Genomic DNA, 19,722 nt, shown 5'->3' with positions numbered 1-19,722 from the left:
CAAATTCCTTCTTAAGTGTTGAAGTAATATTTTATGTAAATAGGAGGATTTTGCAAGCATCAGAAAAAGATGTCTGTTGCTACACATCTACATGTCTGTTGCTACACATGCTACATTGAAGAAAGATTACTCTGATCTGTTGAAACTCAGTTTTCTTGTTTTTCTGCCCTTTTTATTTTGCAGTGACCCCACATGATTACCAGCCCCCTGGTTTTAAAGAAGGGGTAAATTCACATTTACTGCTGTTTGAGGGGGAGCCTGTAAACCTACAAGTGGGAATGGTGTCAACTGGCTTTCATAGCCTGAAAATAAAAGTCACAACCGAGGCCACCAGAGTGTCCGATTTGGAGAACAATCTCTTTCAGGAGGAGAGCACCACCGAGATTGCCCATCAGGGTCTAGACTGCGATGAGGAAGAAGAGGAATGCAACAATCATGTAAGGCAAAGCTTTAGTGAGCCTCTGTTGCTTCAGTGGAACACATTGACATTTCTCAGTTACTATACAGGTCTTACTACAGGAACAGGGTCTAACGGAGTATGCCAGGTATCAAAACTGAAAAAAACTGCCCCCTGCTTTAGGGAGTATTTCTCCTAAAAGAGGACTGTCTTTGTTAGATAAAATTGGCCATGACTAAGAGAAGACTTTCTAATATACTTCTTTTAGAAAAGATACCCATGAACTTAGAAAATTTTGGACTTTCTTTCTTTAATTTATAAGTAATAAACATATTCAAAAAGAACCTTGAGGCTTTGCTAGGAATAAATGATAGAGATTTATTCAAGGGTCTTAGAATTTGTAAACTAAAAACACAGGCAAAAACCTAGGAATGTTCCAAAGAGAAGGAAAAGTTGTTATGACAAAAAGTACATTCTTGAGAATTATCAGTCCTTCATTCTTAGCCCTAGGATTGATCCAGGATAGTTATCAGTCAGATGACAGGTAGTTAGGATGTTGGATGCCATGTGCTCCAGAAAGATAGGTGTGAGCAGGTCTGGTCACATCCCAGTGGTCTAGATATGGATGTCAAGTTAATGTATATGTTCTTTTTTAAAAAAAATTATTTACTTATTTTAGACAGAGGGGAAGAGAGGGAGAGAAACATCAATGTGTGGTTGCCTCTTATGCACCCCCCATTGGGGACCTGTTCTGCAACCCAGGCATGTGCTCTGACTGGGAATTGAACTGGTGACCCTTTGGTTTGCAGGCTGGCACTCAATTCACTGAGCCATTCCAGCCAGGGCTGTATTTGTGAGTCCTTTAGGGGCAATCAGGTGGTCTGGATATGTGAGTCCTTCAGGGGGCAATTAGAGTATTACCTGGAGGTCCAGATGTATATCCAGGAGTTGATGCAGAACTGGGAAGTTGGTGAAGTTGATGTATATCTATCTAGTCATTTACTCAGGACTGGAAGGTTCACAACAAAATTTAAGTTTCCAGGATAGTTATAACAAGAAGTGTCTTTCCTCATGCCTCACCTTTCATAATGTTAATAATTTTAGCAGTTTGGTTAGCATTTTATATATTCCCTGTCTTCACTCTTTACTCAGTATTTTGAGATTTAAAAAATATTCTAGGTGTTTATTTATATTCACTGGAAGTATAAATAAGTTCTTGATTACTGGAGTAATTGGGTGGGAAGGGGTTGGAGGAGACAAAAGTTATGGATAAACTGAAGTCAGAGTGAAAACAAAATGAGAGTCAACTCTTGGTCATGTGGATAGAGACAAGCTTTGGGTCTAGGTCTCCACAGAAAGCCAGGGATCTGGGGAGGAGCCACTGGAACCAAACAGGCAGGGCTCTGAGCCCTTTACCTTCCTACTTCCTCCAGGAGAGGCTTGGAATTGAGTACTTGCTAGGGCCCCACTGTGTTTTAGGTAAATCCACACTCTGTTGTCTGGATAATAAAGTTTACTGGATGCCAACATTGTATTGAAAGGGTTCTGAGATACACATAAAGAATTTTCAGATGCGTAATAGAAAGAGATGCTATAAAATCTTTTTAAGGGCTATTTTAAGATTAGAATGCTAATTTGCTTGAGAACATTTTGAGTCCTACTTAAAGATAGATGTCTATAATAGGTAACCTTTGAAGGTTCCTGCTGGTTCTTTAACTCTGTATTATGTTTATTACATTGAAGAGAGTCTTAATTTAATGAACATAAATAACCAAACAGGATTTTTTTTCATTTTTAGTAAGTATTTTCACAATGTCATACGTGATAATGGCTTTAAATTTTGATGCAACTTTCTTCTGGTTCCACTCAAGGAAGATATAGCTAACTAACATAAATTGGCTTCAAAAATAAAGGTTAAGAAGAGAATGAGCATGTATCATATGGATTTTCATCTTTTAAAATTGAGAATTTTTTTCTACCAACTGAAATGAAAACTGGACAACCTGAGAATGAATAATTCAATTGGTAGATTAAATAAGAAGTGTGATGACACTTTCTAGGCATACATTTAGAAGGAACTATATACAGTTGACTTTGGAACAACATGGGTTTGAACTGTGCTGGTCTACCTATATGCAGATTTTTTTTTTTTTTCAGTAAGTGCCTGTACTGTTTTTGATCCACCCTTGGGAGTCCATGGATGCAGAGAGCCAATCTTATGTGTTAATATATGCCATTTTATATAGGGAATTTGAACATCTGTGGATTTTGGTATCTGTGGGGAGGGGGATCCTGGAATGAATCTCCCACAGATACTGAGGGACAACTTTAGTTTTGGGTGAGTTAAAAAAGAACTCATGGACACAGACAACAGTGTGGTAACTGCGGTTGGGTGGGGGCGGATAAAAGGGGGCTAAATGGTAATGGAAAAAATACAATTAAAAAATAAGTTTTGGGTGAGTTAAAAGTTATACTCAGATTTTCGATTATTCAGGGGTTGGTACCCCTGACCCCCACACTGTTCAAGGGTCAACTATATACAAAGATCGGGACTTTGTGGTAAACTGTCAATTCAAGTTCCTCTCTCAGCTCTTCAATCACATGAGAAAATAGTAAGTCTAGTGAAGCTTTCTGACATTTTCCAACTAAGAATTCTGTTGTTCCTTCTTGGAATACACATAAATACACACATTCTAGGTATAACCATTTATTGGTTTAAAAATTATTTTGAAATATATCATGCATATGGTGGAGTATATAGAAACAGTATGTACAATTTAAAGAATAATGAGATCATCCATTTACCCTCCATTCAGGCTGAAAAGTACCTGTCATGGTCACTACCTTAGAAGCCACCATATGACCTTTCTCTATGGCACCCCCCTTCTCCTCCAAAGGTAACACTCTACTAAATTCTATGATGACCTTTCCCTTAATCTTCTTTGTGGTTTTATCACCTGTGAGTATATCTGTTTGTCTAAAATTTTCATACAAATATAATCATACTTTAGGTATTCTCTGATTTGCTTGACCATCAAAAATGAGATTTGTCCATTTGTGTGTAGTGGTTCATTCATTTTCACTGCTGTAGAATATTTTATCTACTCATAAAATATATTCTTTTTAAAAATTGTTATAAACATTCATGTACACACCTCATGGTACACATGTACAAGGATATCTCAAGGGAATATACCAAAGAGTCATAGGGCTTGAGCATTTTCAACTTTTTTAAGTAATGCAAAACTGTTTCCCAAAGTAGTATCAATTGATACTTCACCAACAGTGGAGGAGAATGCCCTACATTCTTGTCAATACTTAATATTACCAGAGTTCATTTTTCTACCCATCTGCTGGATGTAAAATAATAAATATCACATAGTTTTGATTTGCATTTCCTTGTTAATTACTGAGTTTGAGCATATTTTCATGTGTATTGCCCTTTCTGATTTTCTTTTATATAAAAAAAACACTTCAAGTCTTTCATACATCTTTCTATTGAATTATTTATCTTTTCCTTATTGACTTTTAAACATATATTCTGCATAATAATTCCTTTTTGAGGCTTAAAATAACATAAATTTCTTGTTACATAGTTTTGTAGGTCTGAAGTTTGCCATGGTCTCACCAGGCTAAAATCAATATTCTGGCAGGCTGTGTTTTTTGCGGGGGGTTGTAAGGAAGAATCCATTTCTTGTTCATTTGGGTTGATTGACAGAAATTCAGCTCCTTAAAGTTGTAGACCAAGGTCCAAGTTTTCTTGCTGGCTATAAACTGCCAATGATTCCCAGCATCTAGCAGGGGTATGTAGCCTATGGCCCATGGGCCACATGCAGCTCAGGACGGCCATGAATGCAGCCCACACAAAGTCATAAATTTACTTAAAACATTATGAGGGTTTTTTGTGATTACATGTCATAATGTAGTTAATGTATGGCCCAAGACAACTCTTGTTCCAGTGTTGCCCAGAGATGCGAAAAGGTTGGACACCTCTAGTAGAGGCTGCTGCTTTCCCCAGCTCATGGTCTCCTTCCTCCATCTTCAAAGCCATCAATGGCGGGTTGAATCCTTCTCACGTCACAGCTCTCTGACATGCATAATTATTCTTTTTTACTTATTCATGTCACTACTTTTTTTTTCAAGTTGTGGCTCATCTTTCAATTTTAAGATGTCTTTTGGTACAGAGTTCTTAATTTCAATGTAGTCAAATCTTTTCCTGTAATATGTACTTTTGAATATTCTTAAGAAATCCTTCTTTACCTGAGGTCATTTATAATATTCCCCTATATTTTATTCTAAACAATTTTTTATTTTTACATTTAGGTTTTTATTCTACGTGGAGTTTATTTTCATTTGTGGTGTGAGGTAGACCAGACCCCTTAACACTTTTTAATTCAAGTATAGTATATATGCAGAAAAATACATCATAATGATACAGCTCAATAAATATTTACAAAATGAACACCAAGGCTGATGTGATGGTGAGGCAAACAAGGTGAGAGTGAGTTCCTCCTTAAGTTTTGCTCTTTAGGTATCTTGTTTGCCTCACCCATGCCACAGCCCTATGGAGTAAACATGTTAAATCAACACCTAGATTAAGAAACAAAATACTATCAGTCCCCCCCCCACACAGAAAACCCAGTTGTACTTTATAGTGACTGTTCCACTTAACAAAAATCTCTATTCTGATTTCTATTTGCATATATGAGTTTCTCTTTTTTCTATTTTACAGATATAGAATCACAGAGTCTGAACCAATTTTTTCATTCAACGTTTTGTTGTGCTCTTTCTCCATAGGCCATTCTCACCATCCATCTAGTCTTGATGGGCATTTGGATAATTTCCTATTTTTGACTTTTATGAATAGTATTTCTCTGAACATTCTGAACATGTTTTTTAGTGAAATATGTACACATTTCTGGTAGGAATAGAATTGCTTAGGAGTAGAATTTCTGGGTCAAAGGATATGTGTGCATTTAGCTTTTAATAGATACTACAAAACAATTTCCAATGTGGTTGTGCCAATTCACACTTCCATCAGCAATATATGAGAGTTGTGGTTATTCCACATCCTCACCAACCTTTGGCATTTTCCATCTTTTTAATTTTAGCCATTCTGGTGGGTGTGTAGTAGTATGTCATTGTAGTTTTAATTTGCATTTCCCTGAATGACTAATGAATTGAGCACCTTTTCATATGTTTATTGGCCATTCTGGATATCCTCTTTTGTAAAGTGTCTTTTCAAGGTTTGTCATTTTTTGGTCTTTAGTTCTATTGAGTTGTTTTCATTCTGATTGATTTGTAGGAGTTCTACACATATATTCAATACATGTATTGGAAGTTCAATACATATATTGTAAATATCTCTTTGACTTTATGAGTGGCCTTTTTACTCTTTTAATGGTGTTGTGATGAAAAGAATATTAATTATATTAATCTTAATACAGTCCAACTTATCACTTAATTTGATAATTTTTATTTAAAATTTTTTGTGTAAAGTTTACAGAAATGTACTGTTTTTCTCTAAAAAGGAAAAATAACTACAAAAAACAGAAGAGATTTTTAAAATTATAAAAGACCTCCATGAATAACTTCATACCAAAAAATATAAATACCTGACTTTTCTCTTTACCACCTTCAGGCATCCATATATTTTGGTATGAGTTATTCATGGAGGTTTCATAATTTTAAAAATCTCTTCTGTTTCTGTAGTTATTTCCCTGTTTTTGTATCCAGTGCTGTCTATTTGTGCCCCATGTGCTTTTCTTGCTTATATTGGACAAAAATCAGTATTTTTATTACTCTATTCAAAGTCATCTTTTGCTTGTGCTGATCACTTCTGCTTTTTGTTTGTGTGTTTTCTATTTTATTCAGGTCATTCTTCTATCTTTGCCTTTTTCTATTTCTCTGGTTTGGTTTTATCTCCATCCAAATTGACCTTTCCATCCATATATAGACATATATATCCTACAAATACCTCAAATTCAACATCTCCAAATGGAGTTTCAACTTCTGACTAAACATGCCCTTCTCCCTCCCAGATTCCTTTCCTTGGTATTGCATCATCACTTTACCAAACAGTCTGCTGAGGAATGTGTTCACCTCCTATTTTCTTCGCACTTCTCACATCCTTTTGTGTACCATTTCCGCCTGTTTTGCCTTTGAAATATTTCTCAAGTCTGGACCTATTGCTATTGTGCTGACTCAGGCTATCATCATTGCTTTCTTGGTGAATGACAACTGAGTCTCCTAATAAGTTCCCCTGATGTCAGCATTGCCTCCCTAATCTGTCTTCCAGAGTGACAGAAAGTAAGGATACTAAAACTATGATGATCATTTTTAAATACTTCAATTTGATTTATTTTTTGTAATTTCAAAGGGAAGAATGAAAGTCAGTAAATGAAAGACAATGAGGGGGGGAGGGAAGAGGTTGAATTGATTTTGGCTCAATGGAAGGAAGAACTTTAAATGTAATTTTAAAGCAATATTCAAATGACATTAAAGTAATTTAAAAAGCAATGCAAATCTTCCAACTGTCCTATCATCCTATCAATACTGTTTTAATTTTTATATGTTCCATCCCCTCCAATTTTTTCTCACAGATACACATATTTGTATATAGTTTTAATCAGGATATATATGTAAATTTGTTTTACTTTTATACTTGACATTAATTTTTTATATATATGTCCCACCCTAATCTTCATATTTTTAATTTTAATGACCTTTGTTTCATTTAGGTACTTGCATTACCATTTTTCTACTTTTAAACATTTAAGTTAATTCCTGATTTTGCTATTATAAATAGTGTTGTAATAAATACCATTGTTTATATGACAGAATTTTCCCTTATTTTATAAGGATATGGTATTAGGAGTTAAATTTTCAGAAAATTTGTATAGCTCTCAAAGGAGTATTATCAAATCATTTTCAAGAAGCTTCCAGCTTCTTCACCTCTTCAGAATGAACTTCCTAGCAATGACAGCTACTTAAAAATCTGGCTGTCTTGAGAAGGAGGAACTCCTTGTCACCAGCTGTGTTCAAGTATGGGTATATATTGTGTTCAAGAAAGAGTGTAGATGACTGTCTCTAGGGTGTTAAAAGAGAAAATTATGACTTAGGGAGAAGGTTAAACTAGATTGGTCTGACCTCTGAGATCCCTTCCATGCTAAGATTCTCTGGGATAATTTTTTAATTTCTTGCAAGAGCACAATGCCCTTCTAAGCACTGTGAGGAAAAGACATGAAATATAGTTTCTACCTTTGAGAAATCTGGCTGAAGAAATAATACGTGCACAATATAATGAAAAATAATATTGGAGAGTGTGTGAATGATATGAATAATATTAACTAATAATATCGAGCATGTTCTCAGGGCTCTGCATGTATTATTGCTTTTAATATTTCCTACCATTTTATATTATTGTCCTGATTTTACGAATGAGGAAAATGAAACTCAGAAATTAGGCCAAGGATACATATACAGTGAATAAGTAGCAGGGCCAGAATTCAAATCAAAACAGTTTGACTCCAAAACCTGTGTTCTTAGGATACAGAAATGAGGATAAATTGGTGCTATGTGGGAAGATTTCACTGAGTTGGTGATTTTATAGATGAATCATATTTTTATTGGCAGAGATTAAGGCAGAAGGCATTCCAGGCAAATTGGAAAGGACTTTTGTCTCTGACTTGGAATTCCAGTACTCAACTTTGCACACCTTTCCCTGTATCATACATGACTTTGCTGAAATCTCTACTTTTGGTAACCTCTAACTCAAAGATTTTTAAAACCTTTTTTAAATCATAAACATCTTCTACTAAAATAGAAAGTTTATAAAATCCTGATCAAACAGCTTATATAGCAATATGAGCTTTTGGATTACTTTTCACTGGTGATCCATAGTTAAGAAGTGATTTAACATAACCATCTTATGAGAGAATTGTAAGATTGAAAAAAAAGATTTTAATATAATTTTCTTTTGCAGGTTATTCCTTATCTTGGTCACAGAAAGACAAATATAAACAAATTTCTACCAGTAGTTGAAATTATTTAGTATTTGTACTATTAATTTTCTGGCGTGATCCTTCAGATCAGAAGAAAAATATAAAAGTGAGATGGTAATTTAGCAATGGATTCAGAAATGATAAAAAGCATACAGACTTGAAATTTAAAAATTCTTAAATTGTCCCTGGCTAGATAGCTCAGTTGGTTAGAGCATTGTCCCAATATGCCAAGGTCATGGGTTCAATCCCCAGTCAGGGCATATAAATGAAGCAACCTATGAATGCATAAGTAAGTGGAACAGTAATATATGGCTTATGCCTTATTACCTGGATTCATGTTTTTTCTGTGTAAAGTCCATTTCTCACCCTTTTGTGCTAACATGTTTGATTAAAGTGCAAATGACTTTTTTTTTTTTTTTTGAGAAATCAAGTTGTACAGTACATTGGTGCCAAAGTAAATGGTACCTTTTGAGTGTGGATTAAAAAGATATTTTCTGAATTCTTAGAATTGCTTTGTATTCTAGCCAGTGGATTAAAACAAGAGCCTTTTCATTCAGAACCTGTTTTCTCCCACTAAACTGAACTTAGATATAGTCTGATGACTTCCATATCATCACATCTCATGCGGCATATATGCCTTGTTTTGATACAAGGTAATGTTGGCAAAAACATCTTAGATTCTTGGAAGTAGAGTTGATTATTGAAAACATTGGAGGAAGCACATCATCTGCAGAAAACATTCAGACTTCAAAACCACACATCATTCTTTATCGTGAGCTATAGTCCTGTTCACAAAGCTTCTTTTGTCAAAAGGATTTTTTTCAATTTTCCTGTTTTGTGTATAGAATGTAATTGTTATCCTCTGTTAACTATGCAAAGAGGAATGAAGGTTGGTTGACTTTCCATTCAGCCTTGTAAGTCATTTCTTTTTTATATGAATCATTCTATACCATACCAGAGAAATATTTCCTTCCTATTGTGAGTGGGAAAAGCCACGCTGATGATCTGTGTATGTTTCACTTACACAAGGAAAAAAGAGTATATTGATATATATTATAGCAGAAGAAAAGTTGAGTATGGTGAGTAATCTTAGGTAGGAACACTTTAGATGTTACTATTATTATTTTTTATTATTACTTTTAAAGATTTTATTTATTTATTTCTAGAGAGAGGGAAGGGAGGGAGAAAGAGAGGCAGAGAAACATCAGTGTGTGGCTGCCTCTCATGCGGCCCCCACTGGGGACCTGGCCTGCAACCCAGGCATGTGCCCTAACTGGGAATCGAACTGGTAACCCTTTGGTTCACAGCCCATGCTTAAACCACTGAGTTACACAAGCCAGGGTGTTACTATGATTGAATCCTAGCATTAAAAGAAAAATTTTGTAAGGAGTAAAACTGAGAATGTTCTGTTTGGTTAAAAAAAAAGATGCCTGTAATAGTCTGAAATAATACAATGTTACCATTATACTAAAACTAGTGTAATACTAGGTTCTACTTAAATTATAATTTTTTCAAAATTAAGACTGTTGAGATTTAGTCAATTGCACATTGGAAAAAATATAATGATAATGTTAGTTATTTAGAACTATATTCAGTTGGCTGATTTTTCTAATACTTGTTATATGTGCTCTAGTTTTCCATTTGAAGCTAAATTGTCTATTCCTAAACAGATGAAGTTATGGTTTGTAACAAATCCAGGCAGGGTAGGGAGAGTAAGTCTTTTAGCATTTAATTTAGGATCTCAAAATTGAGATCTAAGACTTCAGAAGACTAATCCTTTGGAGAGTGATAAAGAAGAACCAGAAACAGAAGTACATGTATTTTATGGGGCCCCTCTCTCAAATTTGCTTCTTCATGCATGATGGAGGGCTCCTCCTGCTTTTGATAAGCAAATTTAGAACAAATAGAAACATTATAGCTAATGATACTTTTTTTTTAAGATTTTATTTATTTATTTATTTTTAGAGAGAGGGGAAAGGAGGGAGAGAGGGAGGGAAACATTGATGTGCAAGAGATACATTGGTTGGTTGCCTCTTGCAAGCCCCAAACTGGGGACCTGGCCAACAACCTAGGTATGTGCCCTGACTGAAAATCAAACCAGTGACCTTTTGGTTCCCAGGCCAGCATGGTGTGTGCTTCCTTGGGTCCAACTTCTTTGGGACTCTCTGAGCTTCCTGGACTTCCTGGAAGTCTGTTTCCTTTGCCAGATTGGGAAAGTTCTCCTTCATTATTTTTTCAAATAAGTGTTCGACTTCTTGCTCTTCCTCTTCTCTTTCTGGCACCCCTATGACTAAAATGTTGGAACATTTAAAGTTGTCCCGGAGGTTCCTAAGCCTCTCCTCATTTTTTTGAATTCTTGTTTCTTCATTCTGTTCTGGTTGAATGTTTATTTCTTCCTTCTGCTCCAAACCATTGATTTGAGACCTGGTTTCCTTCCTGTCACTGTTGGCTCCTTGTGCATTCTCCTTTATTTCACTTTTGGTAGCCTTCACTTTTTCCTCTATTTTGTGACCATACTCAACCAATTCTGTGAGCATCCTGGTTACCAGTGTTTTGAACTGTGCATCTGATAGATTGGCTATCTCTTCATCGCTTAATTATATTTTCTCTGGAGCTTTGATCTGTTCTTTCATTTGAGCCATTTTTGGTCCCCGCATGCCTGTTACATAGTAAGGGGCAGAACCTTAGGTACTTGCCAGGGCATGGCAACCCACATGGCTGTGCTGTGGTGCTGTATGTGGAGGAGGGGTCCCAGAGGGAACAATACTGCTTGCTCAGCTCTTGGCCACTTTCAGTCACTTCCTCCACTACCCACAAGCAAATTGGGCCCTTCTGGTGCTGATTCCCAGGTGGGTGGGTTTGTGTACATTCTAGAATCCTGTGGGTCTCTTCAACAAACTCTCCTGTGAGTCTGGGAGTTTCTCCCTCTGCCGCAACACCCACAGGTTTTTTCAGTCAGAGGTTTTGAGGCTTTATTTCCCTGCACTGGAACCACGGGTTGCTTGGTCTGTCTCACTCCCCAGTTGTTCCTCCTGGTTTATCCGCACGCAAATGTGGGTCCTCTAGCCGCCACCTTGTTGAGTGTCCTCCCCACCCTGGCTGCCCGTCTCTGCCCCTCCTACAAGTCTGGATGAATGTTTCTTCTTTAATTCCTTGGTTGTTGGACTTACATACTGTTCAGTTTTCTGGCAGTTCTGGTTGTTTTTTGTTTTTAAATTTGTTGTTGTCCTTTTGGTTGTGCGAGGAGGCACAGTGTATCTGCCTATCCCTCTGCCCATTTTTAAATTGTTTGTTTGTTTGGTGTTGAGTTGTACAATTCTTTATATATTTCAGATATTGACCTCTTGTTGGAGCTATTGTTTGCAAATATCATCTCCCATTTGGTTGGTTGCTTTTTTGTTTTGTTGGCAGTCTCTTTGGCTGCGCAGAAGCTTCTTAATTTAATATAATCCCATTCATTTACTTTTGCCTTTACTTCCCTTGCCTTGGGATCAAATTTATAAAAATGTTCTCTAAGACCAAGGTTTATAAGTTCAGTGTTTCTTCCTATTTTTTCTTCCATATAATCTATTTTTTCAGATCTTATACTTAGGTTTTTGTTCCATTTTGAATTAATTTTTGTACATGGGGACAAACTGTAATATAGTTTCATTCTTTTGTATGTGGCTTTCCAATTTTATCAGCACCATTTATTGAAGAGGCTTTCTTTTCTCCATTATATGTTTTTGGCTCCTTTGTCAAAAATTATTTGTCCATATACATGTGGTTTTATTTTGGGGCTCTCAATTCTGTTCCATTGGTCTGTGTGTCTGTTTTTCTGCCAATACCATGCTGTTTTGATTATCATAGCTCTGTAGTACAATTTGAAGCCAGGTAATGTGATACCTCCGGCTTTGTTCTTTTTTTCCTCAGAATTGCTTTGGCTATTTTGGGTCTTTTGTGGTTCCATACATATCTGATGATTTTTAAAAAGATTTCATTTATTTATTTATAGAGAGGGGAAGGGAGGGAGAAAGAGAGGGAGAGAAACACCAATGTTTGGTTGCCTCTCGAATGTCCCCCACTGGGGACCTGGCTCACAACCCAGGCGTGTACCCTGACTGGGGGTTGAACTGGCAACCCTTTGGTTTGCTCAATCCACTGAGCTACACCAGCCAGGCCTATGCTAGTTTAATCCCATGGAGATGTAGCAATGTTACTCTATGTAGCTTTAATTCCTTTGCCCTCTTTCTGTGGTTTTATTGTTATACATATTATATCTATTAATGTCACAAACCTAACAATACATTATTATAATTATTACTTTAATGTCTGTAATCATTTCCTTAGCCCAATGAAGCTTTGCTCCCACTTACCTCCTTTGTGCTCATATTGGAAAATATATTACATTTACCTGTGATATAGGTTGAATAATACATATATACATATTATCTTATACTTTGAAAAGCAGTTAAGAGAAGAAAGGAAAATAGATACACTTACAGTGCCTTTTATAGTTACGTAACTACCAATACCATGGCTCTTTGTTTTTAATTTTGATTCAAATTATCTGGGTTCATTTGCTTTCAACCTGAAGCATTTCTTTAGTATTTCGTGTAAAATGGACATTCTAAAATAAATTCTGTCAGTTTTTGTTAATCTGGGAATGTCTTTATCTTATCTCTGTTTTTTTAAGACAGCATTGTTTGATACAGGATTCTTGGTTGATAGTTTTTCTTTGAGCATTTTGAATATGTCATCCTACTGCCTTCCATTGTTGCTGCTGAGAAGTCAGCTGATAGTCATACTAGGTTTCCTTGTAAGTGATGAGTTGTTTTCTCTTCTTGCTTTTAAGACTTTCACTTTGTCCTTGTCTTTTAGCATTTTTATTACAGTGTGTCTGTTTGTGGATCTCTTTGCATTTTTCTTACTTGTAGTTTATCGAGCTTCCTGAATGTAAAGGTGGGTTTTCAATACATTTGGGATGGTTTAAGTTATTATTTCTGTAAGCATTTCTTTCTCACTTTTCTCTCCTTCTGGTACTTCCATTATGTGTGTGTTGGTGTGCTCTGTGGTATCCCCCATTTCTCTGAGGCTCTTGTCATCTTCTTCATCCTTTTTCTCTCTGATTTTTGGATTGCAGTTTTAGACTGTGGGTTTACAGTTATTCATATAGAAAGTAAAACTAATTAATAAATAATACAAGAATAAACTGTTTTCCATCTAACAACTGTAAACCTACTTTTGCCCACTCCTGTATAGGTTTATGAAAGCTCACAGAAATGTACACTTAAAATAGATACAATAGTATGTAAATCTTGCCTCATTACAGTTGAATTTTAAAAAGCAGTGATCCACAGTGTTAATCATTAAAGCCCTATGTATAAATGTCATTCAAGAAGGATTGGTTGAATAAATTTTGGTAGACCAATAAAATGAAGTACTATGTAGCCATTGAGAATATAGTAGACATAATTAGAATATATTGATATTGAGAAAACATTTGTACTTTTTGGTAAATGAAGGTAAAATAAAATAAGCCACCTAATAGTCTCCCAATATATAATTTAATTTGGATTATGTCAATAACTTGTGCTTATATTTGTATAACTACTTATAACTATTTTATAGTTATATAAATATAAGCACAAGTTATTGACATAATTCTGTACAGAGCTGTATTATGTAGTAAGCCATGATTGTTTTTCCTTTCTTGCGTAAGTTTTTGTTTCCCCTGTGATTAATGATTTCATTTTCTTAGTTTTCTCTATACTTATTCCTAATTCAACTTCAATTTTTTTTTTTTTGCTGATTAAACTTGAGGTGTCCAAAACAGTATTCACTAATCAATCACATGTGGCTATTAAACTTTAAATTAATTTTAATTAGATTATGTAAGTTTAGTTCCGTGGTGACACTAGCCACTTTACAAGTGCTCGGACCAGTGACTGTTGTTTTGGACAGTGCAGATATAGACCATTTCTATCCACAGGAAGATGTAATGGACCGTGCTGGTCTAAATCTTCTCTCAGATATTCAGAAGCATTAATTTCATCCTCACTGAGAAATTTCTTCTGGAGCTTTTCACCTTTGGCCAAATCTAGGTGATGGCTCTTTCTGCCTTGTGCCTGCCTCTCATCCTGGAATCTCCCTTCACCAAATTCCAGGGAATTATTTGCCTCTCCTTGTGTTAGATCTCCTATTTCCTAAATTGGTTTGCTCTCATTTTCATAACTTTGTAGATAACTTTTGTAGATAGGTGAGATGGAATATAATTTTTTGAGGGCTTACATGCACTACAAATATTATTCTATTATGTTTGATTGAGAGTTTGGCTGGAAATAAAAATCTAGGCGGGAAGAGGGGTTTTCAGGAGCTACTATAAAGGACACGTGGACAAAACCAAGGGGGAAGGTGGAGGCAGAAGAGGGAGGTAGGTTTGGCTGGGGTGGGGTGGAGTGGTGGGGAGAAAATACAGACAACTGTAATTGAACAACAATAAAAAAAAATCTAGGAGGACAGTATTTTTCATTAAAATTTGGAGGCATTGTTTCTTTATATTCTAGATTTTAACTTTGCTGTTAAGAAGTTCCAAGCCATTCTGATTCTGTATTTCTTTATATTATCTTTTTTTCCTGTCCAAAAGCTTTTTTTTCCTCTGAAATTTCATAATGTGCCTTGGTATAGGTCTGTTTTCGTCCATTATTTGTGCTTGTCAATCAGTGGCCCATTTGAATCTGGTAACTTTGGTACTTCTTTGGTTTTGGGAAATTTTCTTGAATTATTTCCTTGATGAAAATTATGTCCCTTCAAATGTTTGTTCTTTTTTTCTGGATCACCTAATATTTAGAAGTAGACCTCCTGTACAGTTACTCCTATTTAAAAAAAAAAAATCTGTTCTCTCTAACTTTCCGTATCTTTGTACATTTGTTCTGCTCTTATGGATAACATCTCAACATAATCCTATTCGTTCATTGAGTTTTCACTTGTGCTATTGTATTTTCATTTCCAAGAGCCTTTTATTGTTGTTCTTGGAATGTTCCTCTTTATGGATCCTGTTCTTCATGTTTACAGAATTTTCTCTTACCTCAGAGGATGTTAATTCTCTCTAGATAGATTTCTTCTCTCTATATGTTTGTGTGTGTGTGTGTTTCTCTTTCTTTCCTCTTTCATCCTCTATACTCACCACCTCCCCTACCTCTCTCTCCTCAGAAGTCCAGAGATGTCCAGTAATTTCTGGTTGTCTGCTCATATTTAAGAGTGAAAGGACTAGAAAGCTCTGAGCTTGTGCGTGATTATGATTGTGACCTTCGTTGTAGAATGATCTGGCCAAGCCTTTGGGAGAATTCTCAATATCTGTATTTTAAAAATTTTTCCCTTGTCAGTTTCCTCAGCATATATGTTGGCACCCAGTGTTTTGGGGGTCAAGTAGAGGGCTGGGAGTCTCCACATTCAGTATGCATATTTTCACTTAATTCTCTTTCCAGTACCATAACCCTGCCTCAGCTGTGCTCTGTAGCCCACTATTCAACAACCTCTGCCACCCTCTCCAGAGAATAAACTTCTGATTTTATGCCCAGGTGGGCAAGGAACAACTGTTTGGTTCTGCAAAGTTGAGGAAGAGATCTGAGGATTCCAACTGTTTCATAAATGTCTCTCAGTTGGTCTTATTTTAGCTCCTCTACCCACTCTCTTTATCCTCTTTTCCAAAAGTACCCAATACTGGAAATTCTTTAGACTAATATACTTTTGGATGGTCCTTGGTTTGCGCCACTGCTGATTTAAGTTGTCAGCTATATTAGTTACCTCTCATCCATCTGTTTGCAGCTTCCAAAATTTTATTGATGTTATCTTCTCTCTTGCTCTTTCTGTCCTTTTAGGTTTCTGCTCTTTAAATAAATCTCTTTACTGTCATCCTACTGGGGTTTGGGGAAGAGTCTAAGTAACGTATGTGTCAATCTACCATCTTTACCCAGAAGTCAGTGAATATATTTCTTTTAAAAATGTCAAGAGTTAGTTTATAGGACTAGCAATGCATTTTTTTCTTTAGGCATTTTGGTCTGAAGAATAAAGGTACTAATAGTTGCTTTATTCAGGATTTCTGAGAATTGGTAAAGTCTTGCTTAACAACTTTAACATGTAAAACACTTCATAGTACTATAAAAATACCACAAAATTACATTTAAAATAATTTAAGTCTAAATGGTCTGAAGAAGAGAATTTTAGCTTATAGACTTCCACTTGGAAATAAACACTTCAGCTGGGTGTAAGGGCACTGGATATACTCATGATATTATTTGAAGACATTTGTATTTTTTAAAATATGTTTATTGATTTTAGAGAGAGAGGAAGTGAGAGAGAGAGAGAAACATCAGTGTGAGAGAGAAACATCCATTGGTTGTCTCCCACACATGCCCCAACTGGAGATCAAATCCGCAACCTAGGTATGTGTCCTGACCAGAAGTGGAACCCCCAACCTTTTGGTGAATGGGTTAATGCCCCAACCAATTGAGCCACACAAGCCAGGGCCATTTATTTGCATGTTTTTAATTTCTTGTTCATACTGTATCTTTTCAGAACTAGCCAGAACATCTGTAGTTTCAGCTGAGGAAAAAAATATTGGTAAGAAGATAGTTTGAAAGTCTACAAAGATACTTTCCTATTAATTTGTAAGAACATATAGGAAGATCAAATTCCTTCTCTTGGTTTGCGATGCTTCACGTCATAATTTTGACTTTGTTCAAAAGTAAGACCTTGACATTCTCAGAGTAGAAGGAGAGGAGGACAATTTGTGTGAAGTTGATCCTATGAGGTAGAAAAGCCTTCGTGTGATCCTAATCACATCTCTGATTAGTGTGCTGTTTCTGTCCTCACCAAATTTCTCACAGGATGCTTTCCATTTATTGTGCCCCTCCTCATCTGCTCTTCAACCCTTCACTTATCTTTACTTTCCTAACTATTCTCTTCAAAATAAACAATGGCTTTTTAATTAATTGATTTCACAGTCTGTAGTTATGTTTTCAGCTTAACAATAACCCACAACCTTCGGAACAACTTGTAGTTATGTTTTCATTCTTCTTGACCTATTTTGTAATGTTGACTACACTCCCTTTTAAATGTTTCTTCTTATTTCCATGATATTATACTATTTTCATTCTCTTTGCATCTGTCTTACCTGTCATCTGTTTCTCTCTGTTACTTTTGTTCCTCCTCCCACTCCTAACTGTAGGCAAACCTGACATCTCCAAGGTCTCTGACCACATACTCTTCAATCTGTACGTACTTTCTTGTGCAGGATCTATCCGTTCTCAGGGCCTCCAGAATCACATGTATGGTGTTGACTCCCAAATGTCATATCTTGAACCCTGACCATGCCCTAGAGCTCCAGTTCTATATTTAACCTTCTCTTGGGCATTTCCACTTTGGTGACTCACTATCATATCAAATCCAATACACTCATCTTTTTTTTTCACCACTGCCCTCCGCCTTTCACACCCAGAACAAGTTTCCCTGCCTCTCAGCATCACCTTTTTCCTCCCTGTGTCTTAAGTTCAGAATCCTGAAATCATTCTCCTTATTTAGGCAGGTATCAAAACTCCCCCAAAGCCTTCCCTTTCTAGTCTGTTCTTTCTGCCAAAACTCGAGTCCAGGCTTTCATCCTCTCACATTTGAGTTGCTGCCACAGCCTCCAGGCTCTCCCACAGCCTCCTGCTATATCCCATATACCACTGCCAGTCTAATTGTCCTTAAATGTAACTTTCATCATATCACTTCCCTAAAGTGTCTCATGACTCCTACTTCCTACTATATCAAGTCTAAACAGCTCTAACTGGCTTTCAGGCTGCTCATGATCTGGCTGCATGTTACCTATCTTATTTCCCACTGTTACCCAACATGTTCCCCTTCCTTGTTAGGTCAGGGTTGTTGTTTTTTTTTTCTGTCAGAATAACAAGCCAAATTAATTTCTGTCTTCATACTTTCTCTTGCCTGGAACGCCTTTCTTCTTTTCATTGATGCCAAATCATAATATCCACCTTGCAAGAGAATTGTCTGTGTTTTATGTCCACTCCCTGCTTTCTATTCTCTTTAACCTACTTTAATCAGGTGTTCATTTCTACCACTCCACTGTCCAGTTCTCATTATTTTCCTATCAATAGTCACTTCCTCAGTCTTTTTCATCACAGTAAATGACACAGTCATTTACCCACCTGCTCTGACTAAATCCTCAGAGCCACCCTTAGTTCTCCCTTGTGACCCACATCTAGTCAACCAACAAGTCCAGTGCGCTCTCCCCACTTTTTTTTTTTTTTTTTAAGCTCTCCTTGTTTTAAAACTTTAAAAAATAGCTTTCTGCCCTGGCTGGTGTGGCTCAGTGGATTGAGTGCTGGCCTGAGAACTAAAGGTTCCCCAGTTCGATTCCCAGTCAGGGCATATGCCTGGCTTGCAGGCCAGGTCCCCAGCAGGGGCACATGAGAGGCAACCACACATTGATGTTCCTCTCCCTCTTTCTCCCTCCCTTCCCCTTTGTCTAAAAATAAATAAATATAATCTTTTAAGAAATAGTTTTCTTTCTTTTTTTAAATTGTTGTTCTATTACAGTTGTCCCAATTTTCCCCTGTTGCTGTCCCCTGCCCCTGCTCCCTGCCCACACTCAATCTCCACCCTATTGTCCATGCCCATGGGTCGTTCATTTATGCCTGTTTCTTGACTAGACCCTTCTCCTTGTTTCCCCTCTTAAACCCCATTCCCTACCCCTCTGGTTGCTGTCAGTCTGTTCCTGGTTTCCATGCCTCTGGTTCTATTTTGCTCATTTGTTTGTTTTGTTCATTAGGTTCCTCTTATTGGTGAGATCATATGGTATTTGTCTTTTGCCACCTGGTTTATTTCACTTAGGATAATACTCTACAGTTCCATCCGTGCTCTGGTTTCTCTTCAGATCACATTAATCTTTCACCTTTTTTTTTTAAATACTCATCCGAGGACATGCTCATTGATTTTAGACAGAGGGGAAGGGAGGGAGAGAGGGGAGAAAAACATCAACATGAGAAACACTGATCGGCTGCCTTTTGCACACACCCCGACTAGGACTGAACCTGCAGCCTAGGCATGTGCCCTGCCTGGGAATGGAACCTGCGACCTTTCAGTTTATGGGATGACATTCCAACCAACTGAGCCACACCATCTAGGGCCAGTGAGCTCTCCTTTTAAAGTATGTTTCAAATCTGTCCACTTATCAGTATCTCATTGCTACCACTTTGGCCCAGGTAAACAGCACTGCTGCAGTGGTCTCTCTCTATTGTCATTTTGCCCTCACACACTTTATTTGACATAAGCCATGAGTAA

The 19,722-nt window shown here is 36.6% G+C and overlaps 1 protein-coding gene across 11 annotated transcripts in view; it reads left to right on the top strand.

Moving 5' to 3' along the window:
* Positions 1 to 19,722, top strand: part of HORMAD2 (HORMA domain containing 2) — a 72,875-nt gene that overhangs the window by 31,930 nt on the left and 21,223 nt on the right. For 6 of the 11 annotated variants that reach the window (XM_045200953.2, XM_024566605.4, XM_045200951.3 and 3 more), the window contains one exon: positions 184 to 3,785. In XM_045200953.2, the coding sequence (XP_045056888.1) occupies positions 184 to 596 (413 nt within the window). In that variant the 3' untranslated portion in view covers positions 597 to 3,785. Of the gene's footprint in view, positions 1 to 183; positions 3,786 to 19,722 lie in introns of those variants that run through there. The other 5 variants (XM_024566607.4, XM_053928767.2, XM_053928768.2 and 2 more) reach the window with 3 other exon arrangements.

The sequence above is a fragment of the Desmodus rotundus genome, chromosome 7, assembly GCF_022682495.2.
Source record: "Desmodus rotundus isolate HL8 chromosome 7, HLdesRot8A.1, whole genome shotgun sequence".
Taxonomy (NCBI): Eukaryota; Metazoa; Chordata; class Mammalia; order Chiroptera; family Phyllostomidae; genus Desmodus; species Desmodus rotundus.
The sequence above is the reverse complement of the archived record's forward strand: the minus strand, read 5'-3'. Positions and strand labels throughout refer to the sequence as shown.